Raw genomic sequence first — 23874 nt, 5'->3', positions numbered from 1 at the left:
GCTCTGCTGATGACTTCGCAGACGAGAAGCTTAGTGGTCGTGAACTCTCGCGATGCTATGTCCAGAGCGCCCAGCCAGTTTCAAGTACGAGTCCGCGGCGCGGCCAGGACGGAAAACCGGACCGTGAGCGCCCGGCGAACGGGCCAGCTCAAGCACTGCGTACTGTGATGTTGAGGATAGTGAGCAATCGAATCGCAGGCGGAAGGGTGGTGAGGGGATGGAGTGAAGGCCGGGAAGGGCAATGTTAGCGGAGGCAACGAGACCAGAGCAGAGTTTGATCCCATGGTGGAGGTTTGTTTACACGGACTCGATCACCTAGGCAATAGATTTGCTGCAGTTGCTGCGAAATGATTGGAAGTGATGGCTAATCATTGTCACCAAGTGATTACCATCAGGCAGCATTCGACAAGAGCATTGTGCATATCGCCACCATCACAGTGGACAGAGACACAAGTTACCATTCACTACCGTACATTCCCGTCAGCTGGCTAGTCGGCAGCATCGACCGCCTTGCACAGAGAAGGCGCCCAGAAGAGGTAGACAAGGCAGATGAGATCAAGCGGCCGAAGCTCGTCGTCCGCGATCTTCCCATAATCCTGAAGCTGTGCGCGCACAGGTCGAGCACCCCTCAGACCGAACAGGAAAACGAGGTAGGGGCCGCGTGTCAGGAAGTACAGGGATGATGTGAGGGCAAAGACGTTTCCGGCGTCCAGGGGCTGTTTGCGTCAGCTTCTGCTTTGTCTTCAGATTCCAGCTCCGTACTCACCCCTCCGTGCTCAAGGAACTTCAGCGTCAAACTGAACCCACACCCGTTGCGCAAGTTGAGTACGAGCATAGCGAGAGTGTTGCTGGCCATGTGCAGCATAACGATCTCTTCCTCAGGTAGTTCGGGTACACTATCCCGATTGATCGTTGCTGTTGGATACACGAGTGCGAGTTGGATGGCACACGTATAGACGGCCAAATGAATGGCTGTGCAATAGGCGGTCGGGCTGAAGACGTCCTCCGCAAAACCCAGCAAGATCAAAATAGGCGCGGGAGCGATGGGCAGGAAGAAGACAAGGTAGATGCAAAGGCGGTTCAGTGTCAACCGATGTCCCCAGTGACCGCCGGTTATGAGGAGGAACAGAGCCCAACAAAGAGTTGCGACAAGGGTTCCTAGCAGAGCTCCGATCGCGCTGAGTATGAGCTTCAATCCAGCGTGGACACGCAGAAGCTCCTTCAGAAGGAACTTGAAGAGGATGAGGTGAAGTTGAGGCGATTCGAGGATGGGCCTCACATGGTCGCACATGAACTGCAGAGTGGCCTGGGCGAGTTTGAGGACATCCACGGTCGAGAAGAGCACCTCCAGAACCGTGGCGAAAGTGAGGTGTCGTAAGATTGGACCCATGCGAGGGTAGAGGTTGGAACAGAAGGGCGGTGATGAGTGAGGGGCGTGGAGGATGGGTCGAAAAGAGGTTTAAGATAAAGCGATCACAGTTCGTGTGCTAAGGCAGAGTGGTCCCCTCGGCGACTTCTGTGCCCTCTCCAGATTCTCCCCAGTGCTGAGTCCCTGCGGCCCACAGTTAACGTAGCGCCGCAGCACAGCCCTCTGTCTACTTCACGTCATCCGCAAGCATCGGCACGGCTGCGGGTTCCGCGGGTGCGTCGTCTAGCTTGACGCTGTTGATATCCTCGACGCGCACCGGCTGCTCCTCGATGTAGTTCGAGTCCTTGATGCGCAAGATGACGGGCAAGCTCATCGGCAGGGAGAAGAGGATGAGCATCCACGACACGATGAGCTCGGTGAGGTACGGCGTGGCAACAGCTTCCATGCCGTACGATACTGCGGCGCCGGCGGACTGGATGCTCTTGTAGAAGCCACTAAGACGGGCAAGGCGGAACGAGTCGTTCGTCATGGACGACATGATGTAGTACGCGAGGCCTTGGAAACAGGCGTCGACGATGGTGAGGCCGAGCAGCAGCAGGAGCGGTCCCGGGGCGCGACCGTTCGACCAGTCCATGTTCAGGTGCGGCTCCGTCCGCTTAAACTGCACTTGCCAGGCGACTGCGCCGCTCCACACGCCCAGCTCGAGAATGAGCGTGAGCGTCCATGCCACAAGCGCTCTTGTGCGGCGCGTGCCAGGTGCGCGGTCGAGAATGGTGCCGATTAGGGTTGCGCCGGTCATGGCGCCGACTTGTGTGATCAGAGATGCGAGAGCACGGGTGCGCGCATTGAACATGAACGCAATGATCGAACCCTGGTAGGCGTAGTAGTAGTTCGAAGTGAAGAACATGGGGAATAGGAAGAGCATGCGCCAGTCCTTGAACAGGGCGATGAAATGGCGAATCTCCTGCCTGACAGAGATCGAAGCTTGGATCTCCACAACTGTCTTGTCTCCTCGCACCACGAGGTTGGGCGGCAGGATCAGCCACGCGATTCCGATACCGCAGCACATGACGATGATGAAGGCAACGAAGACGGGTGTCGAGACCGTCGCGTGAGTTGACCTCGCTTCAATGCCAAGTGCAATGCAAGCACCGACCACGCCACCCATGGAGAAAATGACCCAGAACAGCGAGAACGACCGACCCTTGTCTTTCTGCGGGTCAGTCATGATAGTAGGGGATCTGCAACTCACCTCCATGGGGTAAGCCATCATGATGGCGCCCTGCGCGGACCAGAGCATGGCGGCCGTGAAGCCAAGGTATGCTCCTGCCACAATCACGAAAGGGCTGGTCTCATTCCGTTCCTTGTACGCGAGGTACGAACCCACTTGAAGCGCATAACCGGTGGCACCGATAGAGAGGGTCAGACGAGGACCCAGAATGTTGTTGATAGAGCCCGAAACGAGACCTGCTCGTCAGCAATCGAATCTATGCCGCCAGCTCACCGCTAACAGCAAACATAGCATACAGGACGGCGTTCGCGATATTGGTGAGATGAATGTTGTTCAGACCACCCGCTCCGAGGTTGGTCATGGACAGGAACATGCCCACCGAGCAAAAGCAAACGAGCCCCACGAGAACGACCTGAGTCCATGGCGAGTTGTCTGAAGGTCAGCTACCAATAACGCCATGGCAGCTTACATCTCAGTTTGCCTGTTCTGAGGTGAGCCAGACGCTCTCCGACCTTGTTCGTCATGGTGAGCAGCGTCGACTAGGTGGGAGAGAGATATGAACCGGTTGTTCTTGGGTGGACATATATTTGGGTGATCTCGGCGTAAGCGCCGTTTTTTCACGAGCGGGTGACTGATGAATTAAGGCACCCGAAGTGGAACGCTCACGACTCGATGCTAGATGCCTGAGCATCGTGTGGAAATTGCCGATGCCGATGCGGTCTCTTGGAGCCCCTGCCGTCGCTGAGGAGAGTACATGACGATGCAATTGTATCTTCACGGAGTGTGCAAGCTCGAGAGGACGTCGACGAGAGGAGGAGGATGATTGTCAGTTCGAGGTAGCAGCACGTTGGTGTCTGATTTCGGTGCCTAGGAGCACGGAAGCAACTGCACACTCACAGGCGGAGATGACCGACGAGGAAGGTATCTGCAACGTCCAGTCTGAGCCTTTCAGCTGCTCATTCACTTCGTCGGACGGTTGCCTTCATGAACACCGCTTCTGTCTTACACCTGATCGTTACGAACTTCTATTATTCATCTGACTTCTTCGCTACTCGACGAAACGCAAAATCGCACCTGTCGGCTCGGTTTATTGCCTCCCCTCGTGGACTATAACTGTCTGACGACCCCGCAATCAGTGCACACGTATCACACTTCAGCAAGCGAATGAACCAGACAGTGAGTTGTTTCTCATGGTGCTAAGGTACATGGTGCATGCAGAATCGCTACAAGTGACGGTGAAAGGCTATTGTACATTGCAGTCCTCTGTCGTGTGGTCGTCGGGTCGGGGAAGGACAGGGGCTGTGCGATAGTTATGATACATTGTCGTCGGCTTCCTCGGTCTCGTTGGGTCTGACGAAGTGGATATCGAGTACTGTGGAGGAGGGCTGATTGGAATGACTGACGGCGGAGCTGGGTGGTGCTGATGAACGTCTATGTTACTGTGGTACCCTGGGGGTGCACTCGCCAGGGACGTCCGGCTTTCGAATGCGTACCGAGCGGTTGAGACAGGCGGCGATGGAGGAGGTAGCTGACTCTCAGGAGGGTCGTCAAATGCAGGTGTGGGTGGCGTCGCAGCCCGACGTGAGTTCTCCCTATCCACTCCCGAGACGACAGAGATCGAATCGCTCGGGGCGATCGAACTGGAGAACGAGGACCGGTGACCAGAAGGTCGGCGCGGATCTCTTGGGCCACCGGGACGATTGAGGCGCACAGTACCGTTTCGCTGCACTGGCGAAGTCCGGAACGGCCCGTCTTCGAGGTCGACCGCTTCAGGGTCGTCGCAGGCGTATTGGCGATAGCTGTCGATGGACGTCCGGTGGATTGGGCTGGTCACCTCGACTTGAGTGGGAGCTCTGCTGCTCGAGGGAGCCCCGTGGCTGGGGTCGTCCTGTTCATTTTCACCTCCAGTGTTGTGAAGTAGGTGCGCCAGCAGAAGGCAGGCCAGGGTGGCTTTCGACATGTCTGGAGCGGTCCGATGGGCGGAGGATTGTGATCCGCCGGAGCTTGAGGGTGGTCGTTGCTCAAATGATACCTGACGATGACGATGGTCATGTAAGCGCTGGGTCTCAGTATCGCCTGCTTGTGTCTGACGCCCTTGCTGATTGTTCGTCTGACGCAGATCGCTTTCCGGCGACGGCGCAGCGAGAGAATCTTGGAGTCTGTGACTCAAGCGCGAGTCGTAGGACTCCCGGCTTGGGGCGTTGCGAGGAGGGGTTTCCTGCCAAGGAGGAACTCGTGCATCGCAGGATTGCCGGCTCGCCATGGGGCTAAGGGCTGTGTCAGGATAGCTGTTCTGGCGCACGGAAGCCGAGTTGCTGGAGGACTGTCTCTGTGTCATGGCTGAAGCCTCGCCCAGGGATTTGCGACAGTACGCCTCTTCGAAGTTTCGGCGCTCTTCAATGCTCTTCTTCTCCTGCCATCGCAGCTCCTCAAGGTGTCTCTCCCACGCTTCTTGCTCTACCCGTCTTAGCTCTCTGCGAAGGTCTTCGTCACGCTCAACGTCTGACAAAGCGCGAGGCTTGGGGTGCTGGACGCCCTGGCTGCGCAAGCGAGCCTTCTCGTCCAGGGCACGAGTCTCTGCAAGCCTGATCCCGGCTTCCGCCACGTCTAGCCGGCTTCTCGGTTCGGAGATCTCGGGCAGCGACGATACCGAGGGTCGCGATGGTGGCTCGGGAGGGCGACGCTGTCGGGCAGGATCCGTGATCCTTGCGCCTTCGACGATTCCTGAGTCGATGGACTGCTGTCTCTCGGGAATGTTTCTCACCACCAGGCTCTCGCGACTGCTGCTGACCTTTGGCTGCAACGCTGCCTTGCCATATCTCGCCGCCCAGTAATCGTCCACGACTGCCTTCACCGACGGGTGCATGCCGTATTTCTACTATCAGCGCAAGACCCCGCGTGCACTCACCCTCTGACCAAGTCGATACCAGGAGAAAGAGGAGGCGTGGTAACCGCCTGCGGCAAGATGAGGGTCCTCCGTTGGTGACAGAAACTGCCCCGCTGCTGACTGGCCGTAGTACTTCAGGATGGCCTATCGTCAGGTAAATACTGTCCCCGAACACTCACTCGCTCGAGCAAAGTCTGCTGCGCACTACTCAAGGTTTCGACAGGCAGGAGAGTCGCTGACAGGGCGCCAACCGTGATCGATAACCGGGTATTCCCGTAGACTACCGGCAACTGCGACTGGTATGTGCTCTGATCGAACGGATGCTGGGACAAGGCCCCAGCCCACCCAGAAATGCATGCGCTCGACTAAGGTTAGCTGTCGCGACGGAATCACAACTCACATGCTGCACAGGGAGGGAGACATATCGCCGGCTGGCGCGACCAGCGCTGACGACAGTTACGTACATCTCCCGCTTCTTTTCGGAAGCTGCGTACTGCTCCTTCTTCCAAATTTTCCACCACAGAAACATGCCGGCAACGGCGTGTGCCGAGAACAGAGACGAGGAATTGAACTTCTCTTCGCTCGACACCAGGATAACACGTGGATCAAGGCCCGCACCTTCAATGCGGCGCCATAGCGCGCCACCGACGGTGAACAAGCCCATCTTGGTGTCCTTCACGAGTTCGATGCGCTTGCGGCTACTCGTGGGCGGGCCCAGCGGGAAGCAGAATCGGACGCCCTGCTCGGTGACGAAGTTGGCAACCACGGAAGCGTAGGTGAGTAGGTCGTGCAACGAGAGTCCGAGGTCAGTCACGTCGGCGACGCACTCAGAACCGAATGCGTCGAAGTCGGCGGCATCGATCGGCGTCTGCGATCAGCCGCTGGCTGAACTGGCAAGCTGCTAAGACACTGCATCCGAGAATACAGAGCTATGGCTGGATGGACTCACACTGAGGTGGTAGAAGTCCTCGTCGAGGGAGATGTAGGTGGGCTTGGGGCGCTCTCGCTCGCAGATCGCACAGTCGCACGAGTCACCGTGCTTCTTCCTGCGCAGCCCCATCGTGAATGCGTGTGGAGACAGTGTGGTTAATGATAGTCAAGGTGGACTTGGGATATCAACAGGTCGTAAAGTGTGAGCGGTCGCGGGTTGCTCAAGTCTGCAGCTTATAAAGCGCAGTGCGAGTGCTTGGCAGTCCGCTAAATGGGCCGGTACTGCCAGCCTTAGCGCTGGCCTCGGTTTCGGACAGCGAGCGAGCATCGCGTCCCGAGCCAATGGAGGGTGATGGCGTTGAGAAGCGCGCCATCAGGTGACAAGCCGAGGCACGGGCGATGCGTTGCTCTAATTCACTGCCTTGTCAGCCGCATACCACGAACGTTGCTTGTAACGCTCCACTCTGGCCGTCCGCCTCGGTCCCCCCGCCTGTCAGTAGCGAGTAGGGAACCGGGGTGACCTGGAAAAGTCATGTGACAGGCTTATCTACTACGATAAGGCGTCTCGGGGCCAATCACAAGTGTGGAATGGAACACGAAAGTTAGAATCCGCTGTTGTTAGCGGGTGCTGGCCGCCGCTCGCTCGGTAACTTCCGGTGATGTCACTAGCACGTCGAAGCCGACTTCCACCTCGCACAGGTCAACGAGCTGCACCGGTTATGTGGCCCGAATCGATGCATGGTTCCTGTCTGTGACGGTGCAGGGAGCGGGCGACTAACCGTTCCCGCACATTACGCTCGGATCAATGCAGCAAGGTTACTGAGAGCTCCAGCATTGACGACGCCCGGAGTATAAGCGAGTATACAGTGGACGGGGGTTTTGGGAGAGCCAACTTCGCACCAGAAGACGCAACGGAGGAGCCTCATGAGGGTCAGACGGTCGCACAGTGCCTGTTCCAACTGGTATCTACCGACTGGACTGACTATGCCTAGGCAACGTTATCCAATCGGTGAAGTTTCAGTCGGATCCCTTACCTTTAGACGGCAGGGAGCAGACGTCCTCGGATACATCGCTTACAGATATGCGGACTCAAGCCACCAAAGAACGCTGGACATCTCCCTGTCAAGCGCCATCGGTGACCTCACCGATCCGGTTCATCATCAGCCGATGCACCGCCAAGCACTGGTGCTAACCTTGAACCGAACATGGGTGATAGTGCGCGGAGGAGGCCGATGCCTGGCGGCATCTGCCCGCATCAGCCGCGGCGCCTGACATTCCAACAACCGTTCCACGATCGGTTTCAGGCTCGGAACTCGGAACGTCGATCCTCGAGATAACAGCATGTTCCTGCCGGATCTCCGGCCGAGCTCCACTGATAGCAGCAAGCTCCAACAGCCGACGAGCCGGGTCACATCACCTGTCATGGTGATAAGCGGAAGGCTGCGGATGGATACCGGGAATGTACTTCCGGGTACACCGCGAGCCAGCTGTACTTCACTGCAGTCGAGGCCAGAGATGTCCGGAATTGCTAGTGGCGAAGCAAAGTAGTTCAGATATGGATTCATTGACAAAGACTATTATGACGATTTCCTATAACCCTAGCACCCATCGGCCCTAGTCACTCTCCGGAGCTCGGCCGGCCGCCCGCTTCACTCCCAGACCTAGTACTTCTCGATCTCCTCCTTCCGGCTGGTTACGACCTCGAGGTCGTGTGCCGTGTCAGCCACGTTGTCGGCGGCCTCCTTACCGTCGAAGAGTCGCGTGACCTCTTCGAGGGTGTATCCCTTCGTCTCCTGAAGGAAGAAGTACGCGATAATGAGCCAAACGGCATCGCAGACCACGAAGACGAGGTAGTACTTCCACCCAATGCGCTCGAGACCGATGGGGTTGACGTAGCTGTTGAACGCGATAGCGAGGGTCTGGACACAGACGTAGAGCGACAGGGCCTTGGCGCGGATGGAGTAGGGGAGGATCTCGACGGTGTACAGCGCGCCGTTGGTGATCCAGCCTGCGTTGTAGAACATGAAGTACAGGTACAGGAAGGGCACGAGGGCGATACCGGTCGCAGGGTTCTTGGTCGCATCGAATCCGCCAGACAGGCCCGTGATGATGACGAAGCACACGAGGACGCCAGACATGCACGAGAGCCAGAGAGGTCGGCGGCCCCAGCGTTCGACGAATTGGGCGGCGAGGGCCGAGTTCAGAGTCGAGAAGATAGCAAGACCTCCGTTGATACCGGAGATCTGGCGGGGGTTGGAGATGCCGACCAACTCCAGGATCGGGGTGAGGTAGTAAGACACAAGGGCGTTTCCGGCGAACTGACCCGAGACGGCGATGAAGAGCAGGACGAAGATACGCTTGCGGTTGCCGGGTGTGCGTACCAGATCCAGATAGGACGACGAGTAGTGCTTGTCCATCTCGATGCCGAGTTTGATCTCCTGGAGCTCATACTGGACGAGGGGGTCGTCTTGTTCTCCGTTCGCGTGAAGGTCCGCCAGCGTCTTGAGGGCGGCTGCTTCCTTACCCTTAGAGACCAGGAACCGAGGCGATTCAGGCATCTGGCCCAACAAGGTGTAGATGCAGATCAGGGCCGTGCCGGTTATCTGGAACAAACTCGGGAGACGCCACGACCATTGCGATTGCCACGACAACGTTCCTACTTCGTCAGCTCCCGTTTACGACTCAAAAATGAGCTCTGGAGACCACAAACCGAAGCATATCCACGCGCTTATGCATGTCCCGGCTTGGTAGGTGATGAACCACATCGCTGCCGCCCTTGCGCGGAGTCTGGGATGGCAGATCTCCTGCATGAAAGGCGGGCCGATGGTGGATTGAACGCCGAGGGCGGCACCCATGACGCCACGCCCGGCGATCAGCATTCCGCGGCCGGTGGCAAACGTAGTCAGCAGTGCGCCCGCAATGGAGAACAGGCATGCACCGAACAGGGTTGCACGACGTCCGATGCGGTCGCCGAGGAACGAGCCGATGAAGGGCGTGCCGATGGCCGGGAGGTAGAAGATGGCGGCGATGATGCCGAGCGCGCCGCCGGTCGGGTGGTTGAAGTACTGCTGCCAAACGGGCATAGCCTGGAAGGCATTCAGGAGCGTGCCGTCGTAGCCCCACGTCCATGCGTTGAAGTAGAGCATCACGACAGCCGTCATCATCTTGCGCAGACCGGGGTCTTTCCACCATTTCGGGTGAGTATTGTCTGGCGTGAGTGCCACCTCCACATGCATCGGCGGTGGAGGCTAAGCCTGCCAGCTCTTGACTCACTCTCGATAGCCGCATACGCGGGCTGTGTCGGTGGCGACATTGCGACTGTTGTGTCGATCAGACAGAGATAACGGGGACTGACAAGAGCAAAGGGTTGTTTTATTTATACAAACTTGGAGAACATGGCGCGACCAGCTCCGAAGCTCCACGGCCCCACCGTCCGACAGACACTAGCGGAGCCCGGCCCTGGAGCGCCGAAGAGTGCCAGAGCATACACGCGGGGCAACATGCGGTCCTACATGGGGCCAGGCAGCAAGGTTTCGAGGATGCGGAAGGTGCGGCTGAGTTGTTCCTGGGACACGCCTGGATCTGCCCGCCTTGGTGGGCTGCAATCTGCGATCTGATGAAGCCCTTGTCTAATCGCAAATGCTCCGCTCTTTTTGCGGACCTGTTGCCAATGCATCCGCACACGAACGGGAAGAATAGAACAACATTGCATCTGTATCTCTCGGCGAACGGGAATCTTGACCAGGTGAGGGGCTTGGCCGTGACTACCTCTCAGTTTACACGACCCGGATGGGGACGGGGAATACCGGCTGTTGACGGGCCGTCACTCGGCTGGGCGGCTTTTCCGTCAGCAGCTGACTGGAAGACAAGGGCGGAAACGCGCGCGTGACTGGCGATCCTCCCTCGTGTCGAGAGTTCACGGCCGATGAACGCGCCGAGGACGGCGTATGACATACACCGGGCCCAGCATGAAGAGGTAACACTCTCAGGGTCGCACGGGGGATTAGCCGACAGCGTCGCTGCCCAAAATGCTGATGTCAGGGAGGAAGAGACGCCCAGACGCCCAGATCGCTGGTGCTCCGTCCGTTCCCCGGCCGATGCCCCAGATGCCAGGGAGCTGCAGAGGCACGAGTCTCTGCGCGCTTGGCTTGGAATGCTGGAGGTTGCAGGGGGTAAGCCGGTCACATGCGCAAACATTGTCGCCATGGCGCATGGGCGCCCCTCATGGGGACACATCTTCAACACAAACCGACACCAGATGGTCTAACCACACTGCGTCGATCGTCGGTTGTGAAGATGCGAGGCTGTATGCATTAGCGTGATCAACAGCCTGGGCAGAGATGTGGGAACGCGCTCGGGCTTTGGTCAGAACGGCGGCGAGGACCGGGCCAGTGACAGTCTTCCCTTGCTGAGAAGAGCATTTTAGCCGCCCACTAACACGGAACCCAACAAAAGACTGCATAACGCTCGGGAACTTACCCGACGCCTGCCGGGCTACCCTTACTTTCTGCTCGTGCGACCTACGGCCCATCTTGAGATCTCTGCCATCCTCACGACTCCGAACGTAGGCCGAATCGAGCCCAGACGTATCGGAGATGCGCGCCGCAGCTCTAGCGATTGCAACTCTGGGCTCATTCTTCCCGTTCGTGGCTTGGACAACTTGAAATGCGCCGCGAGACTGGGGGCGTCATTTCACAATCTCGCCAGGCAGGCAGCTCGGCGGATATACCAACGCCGGCTGCTATCACGGTGATCTCGTGACCTGGCGTTCATGGGTCAAACGACAACATGGGTTCCGGCGAGATGACTCTTAAGCTGTGCGGAAGGGGCAGCCCACCCCTTCCATCCCCATCACCTACGAAGAGACGACCGACACGATGGCCGCCAACCTCCCGCTCACGCATCTGTACTTCCAGCAGCAGATGAACCCGAATCGGTGTAAGAAGGAGTACGAGCACTGCTCCTCCTTCACCCCGATCCCGGTCGGCATCGACGCGCGCTGCAAGGCCGACAACGGTGCTGGTCCCATCAGCCCCCTGCTCTACTCTGGATTCCTGGAGCACCTCGGCCGGTGCATCTACGGCGGCATTGTCGACGACAAGAAGCACCCTTCCCCCGCCGAGCTGCTCGAGGAGCAGGGCAACGGCCGCGCAGGATGGCGCAAGGACGTGCAGAAGGTGCTGGCTGCGGACGGTGACCTAGCTGTGCCCATGATGCGCTGGCCCGGCGGCAACTACGTCTCGAACTACCACTGGCAGGATGGTATCGGTCCCGTCGACCAGAGGCCGAAGCGTGTTGAGCTCGCCTGGCGCACCGCCGAGGACAACCGCTTCGGAACGGACGAGTTCATGGACATGTGCCGCGCGAACAAGTGGGAGCCGTTCATCTGCTTGAACATGGGTACCGGCACGCTCGAGGAGGCCCTCGCCTGGGTCGAGTACTGCAACTCGACCGGAGATACTTACTGGGCCAACCTCCGCCGAAAGCACACGGGCCGTGACGAGCCGCACAACGTCAAGTATTGGGGTCTCGGTAACGAGAGTGAGTAGTATGGTGTGTTGTGTGGGATGTCGCTGACCCCCAGTGTGGGGACCGTGGCAGGTCGGCAACATCGATGCGAAGGAGTACGCCGCCAAGGCGAAGCAGTGGGCGCACGCGATCAAGCTGGTCGACCCCAGCGTGATCCTGATTTCGTCCGGCGAGACCGGCTTCTCTCTCTGGGACAAGGAGGTGCTCTCTGTGCGTACACTCCCATTCTTTCCCCGCTAACTTGCAGGAGGTCATCCCCTACGTCGACATGCACAGCCTGCACTTCTACTCCTCCCTGTTCCACGAGTACTTCACTGCGCCGGGACACAACTTCGAGAAGAATGTCTTCTCGCCGGCAGCGGCAGAGGCAGGCATCAAGATCGCCAAGTCACTCATCGACCTCACGAACGCCGACAACTCCTTCCGCGGCGTCGCAGCCAAGGACGTCAAGATCTGCTACGACGAGTGGAACGTCTGGGACCAGACCAAGGCTGGCGTTGACATCGGCCTCGAGCAGGTGTACGACTTCACCGACCTGCTCGGCACTGTCGCTTGGCTCAATTTGCTGCTCAGGCAGAGCGCCGACGTCGCTGTCGCCTGTATCGCGCAGAGCTGCAACGTCATCTCGCCCATCCTTACTCGCCCGGACGGCGTGCTGAAGCAGTGCACGTTTTACGCTCTGCAGCTCTTCAGCACGATGATGCGCGATGGCCACCTCCTCCAGACTCCCGACATGCCGGATTACTACGACGGTCCTACCTGGCCGTACTTCGTCCAGCAGATCAAGTGCAACCCCCGCTACATCGACATCGTCGCAATGGGCAAGGACGACGGCGATAAGCGCTCCGTCCGTGTCTCGGTGCTCAACCGCCACCCCGAGCTTGACTGGGATGCCAACGTCATCAACGTCGGTGGCCTCGAGATCGAGAAGGTCACCGTGCACGAGATGTACAACGACGACCTGTCTGCGGCCAACTCGTGGGAGGAGCCCGAGAAGGTTGTGCCAACCATCAAGGAGTACTCGGCCCAGGAGTGGAAGGACCGCAAGCACACTGTGCGCAAGCACTCTTGGCAGTTCATTGTGGTTGACGGCAAGAAGATTTGAAGGCACCGGACTAGACGATCTAGATCATTCTGTAGTTAGAAGTACCAAAGTCACGATCTAAACCAAGTGGATACCCGGTGCCAAGCGTATATCCCACCCTTGTAGCGCCCTCCTATGCACCGAAGCGGCCTATCAAGCCTCGTAATCTGTCGTAGTTGCGAACAATCGTCGGAGCTCGGGAGAGAGATTGGACCCAGAGGATGCCGAAGGATCCTGCCCACCTGGACGTGAGTGAGTCTCGGAGAAGTGCGGGATCGATGGGTCACGTGACGGTTGGATTGTTGTGATACACGTTCGGTCGCTATCGCACCTGTTCGTCTTCCTCGTCGCCTCCCAGACGTTACATCCACGCCAACTACGACAACCAGCTTCGTGACCGTCATCCCCGACCTTGGGAACAACATTCACCATGGCTGAGGACGATAACGTTTCCAAAAAGCCGAAGCGCACGTACAGGGCCTGTCTTCCCTGCCGGTCGGTAAGCTTCGGAACGCCTTCCCAGTATCCCAATGAATCGGTCACTGACACAAACGCATCTCGGCGCCGACACCCTGTGCGCCGTCCGTTCTTTTCCTTCCCATCCAGCGTAAACTCAAGTGCTCCTTCGGCGACCCGAACGCACCCTGGTCCGGACCATGCGAACGGTGCCTCCGCGAACAGCGCGACTGCATCAAGTCTGCCCCTACCAAGGTCAGGCCGCCCGCTCCGCGTCGGTCCGAGACTTCCTCGACAGCCACACCTCACGGAGGCGACAGAGCGGGCCCAAGCTCCAGCAAACGTCGAGATGGCAAGAGGAGACGTGAACACAGTCACAGTGGTAGCGACAGGGAACGCGACTCGAGCGATGGGTCCGAGGAGGAAGACACCCTGATCAAATCGTCACTCCACCACCCCAGCGACGCACTCAAGCTCCTTGCATCGGCGTCTTCCTTGCAGTATAAGCTTGGCCCCCGCATCAACAAGAGCGTCAACACTGGCAGCAGCAATAACAATGCAAGCGTGTGGAGCCAGTGGCAACCGATCGAGAAGGGCTTCCTCAGTATCCAGGAGGCGAGGGCATTGTGCAGCTTGTGAGTATGAGCCGATCTGGCTGCCCCATCAGCTGACCCCCAGCTTTGAGCTTGAGATGGCACCGCTGTATCCGCTTCTTCACCCAAACGTTTTCGAGCCGAGCTACCTTCCCTCTCTCGTTCGAAGTGAATCGCTGTTGCTAGGAACGATCATTGTGATTGCCGCGAGGTACTCGAGAGTTCTCCCGGAGGGACGTGGACCAGCCATTCACACTCAGCTCGCACAATGGGTGAGACTGGGTTTGTTGAGTGTTCTCGATGGTGACCCGTCGGTGAGGAACATCAGTTCAGTCGAGGCTCTGCTGCTGTTGAGTGAGTGGCCGATCGTGTCGATGCCGGGCACGAGGGAACACACCGAGGGATCAGAACAGTCAAGGCTTCTGCAACCTTCTCTGCGGTACGACTCCTACAGTTGGGCGAACATCGGTCTGGCTGTGCGCCTGGCTCAGGAGCTGGGAATCGATGAAGTTGTGAAGCTTAAGCAAGAGGAAACGACACCCTGGCTGCAGTCCAGAACCCTCAAGACATGGGTTTACTGCTACAACGCCGACAGACAGTGAGTTGTGCACTTCGCTTCTCCAACTGACTAGACAGCATCGCTGTACGATTGGGTCGCAATGCCGTCTTCCAGGAGCAGATGACTTCACGCTGGTGGGAAACGATCTCCACCATGGTCAACGATCGCGAAGGCGATGTGCATGCTTCGGATGCGTTCATGCTTGGAGCTATCGCACAGCTCATGGGTACGATCCAGGATCATCTTTGTGAGTTAGCAGCGACATCCGCTAGCTGACATGCCAGATCCAAATAAGGAAATTACGCGGTCCCTTCTGAGAACGGGGGCATGGGAAAGCTTCGTGCGCTCACTGAGGCTCGAGATTCGCTATTCGAAGAGAGTTGCTCAAGACAAACTGAGTGAGTTGCAGCTATGACCGCTGGGAATGTGAGCTGACCCCAGCGAACGGAAGTATGGAGGCTGCGCTGCTGCGAATCGAGCTCGACTACGTTGTGCTATACGCCTATTCGCTGGCACTTCGAGCTCTGCAAGGCAAGCTGAAGCGCAGGCGAATGGCCAACGACGTTCACTACTCATCGCCGAGTCTGCTGAACATGGTTGAGGGCCCGTGGATCATGGAGGCGCTATCGGCCGCGAGGAGCATGATCGAGATCACGCTCACTGTGTTCGAGGACAAGGGCAAGCTGAGGCATTGCCCAAGTCGTATCTTCCAGTACATCCTGTTTGCTACCACATTCCTGTACAAGGTGAGATCGAAGCTCCACTGTGTGGCTAACAATAGGCTCTCGCTACGGGAATGGTCGAGCACGGCGAACAGAGCATCACTGGGCTTTTGGAGCGCATCGTCAACGCCCTCCGCGGTGCGGCCATCGACGATGAGCACTTCCTACACGGCTTTGCTGAGCTTCTCGGGCGGATCCAGAAGCACTGGCGTGCTAGAGGCGCTGCGTCGAAGCTGCTCCAGCCGCCCTCCATGCGGTCGGAGAACCAACCGGACGCGCAAGGTTTCCTCCCGCCACACCTGCCTCAGCCGCAATTGACTCCAGCTCAGATTCAGGAGCAGCTGCAACACATCCAGGCGCGGCAGGCAGAGCAAGCGGGCATGGATGGACCGGGGCCAAGTGGGGAGCGCGCTCGCCGCAACTCTATGAACAACTTTGCGTTCTCCGACCTGTCGCTGTTTACAAATGCGCCAAGCCCGCTCATTACTCTGGACCCGAAAGATGACGCAGGTGCGCTGAGCTGGGACTTTAACCCGCTGTTCCAGATGCCAGCAGCGGACCTGGAGCAGGATGTGCTGTTCCAGAATCTCTGGAGCGCGGATGGACTGTATGCGACGCTGTTGGGCGACACACTCGCCTTCCCGGATGGCATCGAGGTGTAAAGTAGACTGTGTATCGGATGCATTAGGAGTTCATGTGTATTGTGGCTGCGGCAACGTTCGAGTGTTTAAAAGAGACGACTCCGACACGACCGCAGCGATAAGCCCGGAGAAGTCAGGCATCTGTCGCGGCTGCGGAGATGACGTCCTGGACGATCGGCGAACTCCGACCGAGGACTCGGTAATCATCGGATACGCCTCCACCTCTTTCTTTCCCACCTTCTTGACGTCTATACCTTCTCCAATACGACTATAAAACTGCTGGCAGCACTGATGACTGATGACATCCACTCATCTGCAGAGTTACAATAACATTATGCCTAACATCAAACCTCCCAAGACCGTCCTGGTGGGTGTCGCTGGTGGCCTGCGCTTGACAACTAGCGGTGGAGCTAACATCAGATCGTCGGCGGCGGCGAGTTCGGTTCCACGACAGCCCTTGAGCTTGCCAAAACGACGTACAAGGGCCAGGCACACCTGATCAAAGTGCTGGACCGAAGTGCTACGCCTCCCGCGACCGATGCGGCCAGCTACGACTTCAACAAGGTGCGTCTCTTCCCCTTCTATCGCGGATTGAGACTCACTGACCACAGATTGTCCGCCAGGAATACTCGGACCCACTGTACGCCCGTCTGGCGCATGACGCAATGGATCTCTGGCGTCAGGACTGGAAGGAGTACTACCACGAGTGTGGTGTAGTTGTCTCCGTGTCGAGCGACACACCCCAGGCTAAGAGCGGCTACATCGCGCGCGCTCTTGCGGCCAACGCCGCTCCGGGCATGCAGACGCCTGGCTTGGGTGCCAAAGTCCTCCACGGCCGGAAGGAGGTTGAGGGATTCTACCCGGACATCGAACTTGGCGACTTTGCAGGACAAGATGTTTGTGAGTGTTCCGCGGTGGGAATAATCAGTGTCAGTGAGAGGTGCTTACCACAGACATCAATCACGCCGGCGGTTGGGCGAACGCGCGAGGCGCGACCGAAGCTGCTGTTGCACGAGCGCGAGCGCTGGGCGTCAAGTTTGTCGGAGGGACAGCCTCATCGCTAATCAAGGAAGGCAATCGGGTCGTGGGCGTGGAGACGGATTGTGGCTCCTACCGTGCCGACATCGTCATCCTCACCATGGGCAGCTGGACGCCGACTCTGCTCCCCGAGCTCTCCTCCACTTGTCTTCCGACCGGACAGGTGGTGGGTGTCATTGAGCTCTCCGAAGATGAGGCTGCGCGCTACCGGGACGCCCCTGTCACTCGCCTCATCGACAATGGGTTTTACGTCTTCCCGCCCGCCCTCACTGCCTCCGGATGGGTTATGAAGTTTGCCATCCACCAGAAAGGCTTCCTTAACCCGCAGCCGGGATACCCCTCCCTACCCCGTACTCGGCTGTCAAGGGGTTATGAGTTCCAGCAGATTCCCGTTGCTGCTCGCCAACAGCTGAGGAAGGGTCTGTCGCGCGTCTATCCCGAGATGGCGAAGAAGGAGTGGAAGGCGAGCAGGTTGTGCTGGTATTCTGACCGGCCGACTGGCGACTTCCTCCTGGACTGGCATCCGGTGCTCGAGGGCTTGTTCGTGGCCGCCGGATGCTGCGGACATGCGTTCAAGTTCCTTCCAATCATGGGACGACTCATTACAGACGCGATGGAGGGAAAGCTCAGTGAGGAGCTGAGGGAAATCTGGAGCTGGAACGGGAAGCAGGGCAGGAGGGACGAGAGCAGGGATTTCTCAGAGTACCACCGCCTCGACCAGGAGTCGCGCCTGTAGATAGACTATCCCTATAGTAGGAACAAGGGGGAATGAAATCAGAGTTGGAGCTGTATTCCGAACAGAACTCATGTGGAGCTAGCCGCCTCGCGTTCTCCGCTACGCATCGGACACCGTTCGGGACGTAGAAGTGACCTCGCTTGATTGCTTAGCAACGCAAATGCTCTTACCCCCACCAATGTCACGTAGCGGCAGTGCCCTCATTCCGCTTATCGTCATCGCCATTCAGAGCCGTTATTGACCCAGTCCCACACGGCAGTGGGATCTCGGACCTGCCAAGAGGTTTCCAGGATGAACTGCTTATCTCTCATTTGGATTTCCGGGAGCACACGGGGTCCGCCAGTAGCCCGTAAATTGCAGTGCCAGGACAACAGGACCGAGACTGCGGCTGAGACATCTTAAGCGTGAGACATCGTGCCAGAGTGAGACAATCGGTTCTGCGTTGTGGTCTCGTGAGCAATACCCAAGGGGTGATCCTGGCGATCTCGGTCCTGGCGATCCTGGCGATCAATCCAGGGGTCATTAAGCTCATCCCTTTCTACCGCGGTGTTGTTCATTTGTGCCTTTATCTTTACGGCGCAACTCAATACGGTAGAAAGACGCCATGGCGCAGAGCGGGCAGGTCTGGCCGCTCAGGAATCACAACAGGAGAGGAATGGACAAGCCGGCGGCACGTTATCAACGACCCTGGAGGACGCGGCCCAGCGTGCCTGTGTGTCCCGTTTTCTACCAGGTTTCCAGGTTTCCAGGGACGTCGATCGCTTCGGTTGACCTCTGCATGCCGTGCACGGGGTATGAACGACATACGCATGCATTCTTTCGGGTTTGAGAGGAATGGAAGGGGTAGAAGGGACACGAGAGGGGCGGCTCGGCATCCCGCTTGAACGGTTAATCGTCGCGTCGTGTAAATATACGACGCATTGTGAGGTAAGCGCGGTAGAATCGGATCTGCCTCGGCGTATAGGTTTCGGAGGACGGCAGATCCACGGACTCACCGCGGCCCGACACCCGATCAGCGACGTACGTCATCAGGTCCCGGACGAGGAATCCAGAACTTCCAACGTTTTGGTGCATCTCCAATGCGTATCCGATGCACGCGACGCGCGCGACCCAGGCGAAGCTCCCGATAAGCGTGCGCACCGCCCTCGGAATGAAGTGCAAGACGGCATGCACGGTAGAACAAGAACAGCTCCGCATACAGTGAGCACCGAGCCTACGAGCCTGGAATGAGGGCTAGTGTTCTGGACTCGCCGTCGTCGGGAGTGAGTTCATGAGCTTAACGGTATGAAGTCCAAGGTTTGCTGCGAATATGCCTCGGGCGATCATTGTGCCGCCCCATCCGTGATCCGTAACTTCCGCGCTGGTGCGGTAATCTGCGCCTGTGAGAAGGATTGATAAGGCTTGCCCATCAATTGACTCCACTTCTTCGGAATGGACACCGGCACGGCGGCCGCCGGCGGCCGCCGCTGGCTCGCAGGTGAGACATGGTACGTACACCGATGTGTGGCAGTCGGCTGTTGGAGCCCAGCCCTGGGCTCCTTTAGGAACGCGGCTGATGGCGAGCCACAAGCATGCAGTGGCTGATCTGCACAATGCTTGATGCCATCCTCACAACAATGCTGCAAAGAGGGGGCCACCCAGCACCGATGTTGATGCAGAAAAGGCGGAAACGTCGCCGATCAGGGCCCGCGCTCGTGCGACCCCTCTGAGGTCCGGCATTCGCCGCTGCCCTGGCACACACAGCACACCCAACATGCCCTGCCCAGCCCTCGTTCCGCAGCTTCTATTCCGCACCTTGTTTTTGTACGGAAGTGCTCGGTGCGACCTGTGACGTTGACGGCGATCGTGTGGAATGTGCACGTTCTGCGCACCGTTGCCTGAGCAACAGGGATGAGGGCAGCGAGGGACAATTTATGACGACGCTGTAAAAGCCGCTGCGGTTGCGAGGAGAGAGCGAGCTCGGTCCTGAGGCAAATTTGGGGTGCCGTTGGAGAGGGCGATGGCAGCGCGGTGACGGGTAGAGGGAAACTGACTCACAGAAACAGACATAGCGCGGAGATCAATAGGATCAGCGTGCGAGAAGCGTGTCAATGTCAGAGGAGGCGCACAAGAAAATGGTATGTGCTGTGCCGAGCTAGGATGGCTAATTCAGCTCGCTCCTGTACACCACGATCTTAGCCTGGCTTCAGGATGGACGCATGACATTCCACATCAGGTGTGAACGCTGCCCTTCACCTGAATAATCAACAAAGACATTGATCTCCATTGATCCCGACAACGACCTTTCCTTGCGACGATGCGACGGGCCAGTGAACCTCAACGGTAAGTCCGCTCAGCGGAATGTCCGGTCTCATCGGCGCCGTGCAACAGCGTACCGCGGAACGCACCCGAGGAACGTGGATCGCACATCGTCTTCCATCGTCCCAACGCCGAGGCTGCCGATACTCCTGAGCTCGTCATCGCGAAATCTGGAAGTTTTTCGGCGGGAGCCGCGGCAGTCATCGAACATCTGGAAGAACCGCCACGGATTGAATGCATTTGCACCAAACTGTGACGCCATCGCTCAGCTGGGTTTTTCGGGGCCCGTGATGGCGCCGAAAGCATTAGGCTAGCTGCGGGTGTCTCGGCCGGGTCTGATGGTAGGAGGCCCGGCAGAGGGAACGGCGCAGCGGTTAGCGTGAGGCATTTGTGCGGCTCTTCCCCGGAAAGAGATGAATTCTCTTGGGGAATGCGTCGCCGACAATCGCTGGTGACACTCCGAAGATGACGACGAGAGCGAAGCCATCGGACACAAGCACGCCAAAGCTTAGTGCAAGCGCAACCACCTGCAAACAAGTGTAAGTCAACGGTGGTGATCGAGCGGAACTGCGTCACCGAGTATGTGCGACAACGCCCGATTGTTCACTGCTGGGGCTGCTCGTTAGTTTGATGTGAGTACCGGCGGCAGGATCTATATTGCCATCAGTGGTTGGTGCGGGAGGCTAATGCTAGCCCAAATAGTGAAGAACCAAAGTGTGCTAGTTTGCACAGCCATGCCACAAAAGCAGATGGTGCAATGGCCCTCACGCTTCCGAAACTGCTAGTTGTGCAGTTTGACCCGGTTCCCGAGCTAATCGGCGGCGCCATCGTGAACTACCGTGGCAACGAAGCATTCTAGGCGCAGTCGAAATCAGCGGCATGTCCGATGATAGCGCCACCGCTCCGGGATTCCCGACCATCGACAGCCGTGGACAGACGTGCGCAATCGTCGGGGAATGCGTAGCTGTGAGCAGTAAACGGGGAAGCTATTGTCTGAGAAGCTATGGGTTGGAATAGCGTCGCTCAGGATGGTGAACAAGACCTCGCCGGCCGCCGCGACGATGCACCCCAAAGAAAGGCGGGAAGAGGGAACCGCCTGTGTCCTCGATGTAGTTGGGAAAACGACAATCTTGCGGAAGCAGAGAGAAGAATAACCCGCCTCTCCGGGTGATCAGTGTGAATAATGTCCCAGCCGCTGAACCGGCAACTGATCTTGAACTCCCGTATATTGACCCCCCCAGCAATTCCCAGGTGCTCGAAAACCCGCCAGCCAATGCTCGAAGACGATGCGCTGCTGCATTTGCTCCAGGACTTCGAGAATGTCTCGACTGGGTCAACTGATGTCAGTGCTAACACCTCACCAACATCACGTCCGATTCGACATGAGAACCAAAAACAACGAAGACAGGGGGCGAAAAGAGACGTTACTTTGTTTACTTTAAAGACGATAACACAAAGATGGAGAATATGGAAATGACCAGTGGTGCTCGCTGGCGAGAGTGGAATGTCGTGGAAAAGTGATCGTGACGACAGCGGGCACCGATACGAGGCTCCGAGCCCACTGTTTCACTCACCGTGTCACTGTCATCGGCGCCGAGCAATCATGCCGTGATGTCCGTCATGACAATGTGAGCATCCCGATCCCGATACTTATTGATGCAGCTATCGATTGACAAAGCCCACCTTGTCCGTCCACTTTCTGATATTGAGACCGACGGCGCTCCACCACACCGAAAATGCAAGATTTTTCGACTTTTCCGTCCCGACGGCGAAATCTACATGGCGACGAAGGGCACAAAGAAGTGCACTTAAAGCAACGTTAGCTGTGATAGTTCTCCGGGGAGAAGTTTGAGTGACTAATCAATGCACTGTGAGTGTCTGAACCGGTGAGAAGGATGGACAAGAGAGATGTTCGGCGTCGGCTCCACCAGAGTTTTTCAGCATTTCAACTCCGCTCCGCTATCGAAACTTCCTCGTCATCTCAGTGGCATAACAGTCATCAGTAGCACCCAGAATGTCTCATCTCTCTCTCCGACATACCGCGCCCGACGCTCCTCCCCCCCCTCCCTTCGACCGCCTCGGGCCCACTGGAACCAGCGTCGGGGGCTATCCCTATATCCGCGCCTGGATATCGTCTTCTCCGCCTCGAGGAAATCGCCAGAACGGCTGTCATCTTATCTCTCTCGCAGTCGGCATCTATGCATCAGTAAGGAGTGCACTCGTTAGTACGCTTTGTGTAAGTGAGTGCGGTTCATGAGCGATTGGGCAAAAGTAACAGAGGATTGAAAGCAATCAAGTCGAGTGAGGCAGTCACGTGCAGTTCATTAACGATTCCCTGGCCTCCTTTCAGAAGCTCGGACTTGCTACGCCGCGCGTTCTCTGCCACGCCACACAGTCTGCTTGTGAGCCATGGCAGTGGCTGTATCGGGTATGTCCAAGTGTCCGTGGGGCTGTCCGCGTTCTCTCCACGTTGGTTCCGGAACCACCGCTATCGTCCCTCACCCTGTCAACCCATCTTACGACTCCCCACCCCAACGTGTGCTGGGGAGGTTGGAAAAACGTCGTCCCAAGAGTGCGCCACAACCCCTCGGTTGTCCCCCGCTATTGATGGCCTGTCCTTCTCGAGCAAGTGACGCCCAGACCAACTCGTCATCCCGCGATGCGCAATGTGGCGAAATGTGAGCGACCCCTCGCTCCAATCCTGTGAACCCGTGAATCCGTGAACTCTGTTTTCGTTTCCGAAGGTCTTCTGCTGTATGCCCGCTTGGGATCCCCTGCCTCCCCCCTCTGCTAGGTCTCTGACTCCCCATTCGTGTGGCCCTTGTGTTGTAGAAACCTTACGTCCATTCGAGGGGCGCGACCCCTGGCACCGTCTGCGATCAACTCTGCCGCGTGATCTCCGCCCCTTCTCCGCCTCGCCTCTACCCCAATGTTTAGTGGCACTGTCCAAGTGCCCAAGTGTCCGTCCCTTGCCCGTCTCTTGTCCGTGTTGCCCCATAGGCTCACCCGTCTCTTCCCCGGCTCGCCCGATGAGGCAAGGCAGAAAGGCTGAATGGTGGATGGTGGTCGGGATATCCAACCACTCATCGTACCCCTTCGTCTTTACCGGCTTCTCTCATCCGGGCTCTCATCTCACCGGCCGCACACGCCACGGAGCAGTGCAGCGCAGCAGGTGGTTCAGGTGGTTCTTGGCGCTCTTTCTCCCGCGGCAAATCTAATATCCACAGGGCATTGGTAGGAACCTCGCCTATCCCAGCTATCCTGTCCCAGTTTGTGCCTTACGTGGCGTCCCCTTCTCTCCCCCTTTAGCGAACACATGTTCATCCCGTCCCACCGTACTTGCTTTGTCCGAACCGCTCAAATCAACCTGTAACAATGTCAGACACATCGCCCGGCGCGCACGCACGGGGTGGCGTGCGGTTTGCGCCCCATCTCACTTCGCGCCCCTCCTTGCGCCCCTCCTTGCGCCCCTCCTTGCGCCCCTTCTGCGCCCCCATACCCCCGTGCTCCCTCTGTTCCGGCTCAACGGCTAGACTGCGGGGAACAGGTGAGTCCAGATGCGCCCCGGTGAGCCCATGAGCCCAGGTGGGGCGGCAGAAACGCAGAGGGGGGCGCAGAAGGGCGCAGAAGGGCGTAAGACGGGGTGGCAGGAGGGCCAGGAGGAACCCAAGCGGCCAGACGGCCGCAGACGGGCAAGGGCCCGAAGCCAATTTTCGCTGAATTCACACAGGGTCCCGACATGCGTTGTCTCACTGTCTCACTCGCAGTGTTCGTTTCGGACCACACTATAGGTGTCGGCTT

The 23874-nt window shown here is 58.0% G+C and overlaps 6 protein-coding genes across 6 annotated transcripts; 2 read left to right on the top strand and 4 right to left on the bottom strand.

Annotated features, from left to right (window-relative positions):
- Nucleotides 1-488: 488 nt before the first annotated feature.
- Nucleotides 489-1390, bottom strand: A1Q1_03377 (uncharacterized protein; the record flags this gene model as incomplete). Its single annotated transcript, XM_014328239.1, has 2 exons — nt 489-716; nt 767-1390. 2 exons carry the CDS (start codon nt 1388-1390, stop codon nt 489-491), a joined length of 852 nt encoding a protein of 283 aa, XP_014183714.1.
- A 205-nt stretch (nt 1391-1595) lies between these two features.
- Nucleotides 1596-3124, bottom strand: A1Q1_03376 (DUF895 domain membrane protein; the record flags this gene model as incomplete). Its single annotated transcript, XM_014328238.1, has 4 exons — nt 1596-2582; nt 2622-2836; nt 2881-3012; nt 3070-3124. 4 exons carry the CDS (start codon nt 3122-3124, stop codon nt 1596-1598), a joined length of 1389 nt encoding a protein of 462 aa, XP_014183713.1.
- Nucleotides 3125-3843: 719 nt separating this feature from the next.
- On the bottom strand, nt 3844-6547 carry A1Q1_03375 (uncharacterized protein; the record flags this gene model as incomplete). Its single annotated transcript, XM_014328237.1, has 5 exons — nt 3844-5448; nt 5509-5619; nt 5667-5810; nt 5888-6355; nt 6437-6547. 5 exons carry the CDS (start codon nt 6545-6547, stop codon nt 3844-3846), a joined length of 2439 nt encoding a protein of 812 aa, XP_014183712.1.
- A 1531-nt stretch (nt 6548-8078) lies between these two features.
- A1Q1_03374 (uncharacterized protein) lies at nt 8079-9730 on the bottom strand (the record flags this gene model as incomplete). The annotated part of the gene is made up of 3 exons (XM_014328236.1): nt 8079-9073; nt 9128-9598; nt 9691-9730. 3 exons carry the CDS (start codon nt 9728-9730, stop codon nt 8079-8081), a joined length of 1506 nt encoding a protein of 501 aa, XP_014183711.1.
- Nucleotides 9731-11294: 1564 nt separating this feature from the next.
- Nucleotides 11295-13051, top strand: A1Q1_03373 (uncharacterized protein; the record flags this gene model as incomplete). Its single annotated transcript, XM_014328235.1, has 3 exons — nt 11295-11958; nt 12002-12156; nt 12194-13051. The coding sequence occupies 3 exons, from the start codon at nt 11295-11297 to the stop codon at nt 13049-13051; spliced, it is 1677 nt and encodes a 558-aa protein (XP_014183710.1).
- Nucleotides 13052-16335: 3284 nt separating this feature from the next.
- Nucleotides 16336-17775, top strand: A1Q1_03372 (uncharacterized protein; the record flags this gene model as incomplete). Its single annotated transcript, XM_014328234.1, has 4 exons — nt 16336-16368; nt 16422-16565; nt 16613-16901; nt 16955-17775. 4 exons carry the CDS (start codon nt 16336-16338, stop codon nt 17773-17775), a joined length of 1287 nt encoding a protein of 428 aa, XP_014183709.1.
- Nucleotides 17776-23874: the final 6099 nt, after the last annotated feature.

Source organism: Trichosporon asahii (genome assembly GCF_000293215.1).
Source record: "Trichosporon asahii var. asahii CBS 2479 unplaced genomic scaffold scaffold00004, whole genome shotgun sequence".
Lineage (NCBI taxonomy): Eukaryota > Fungi > Basidiomycota > Tremellomycetes > Trichosporonales > Trichosporonaceae > Trichosporon > Trichosporon asahii.
The sequence above is the reverse complement of the archived record's forward strand: the minus strand, read 5'-3'. Positions and strand labels throughout refer to the sequence as shown.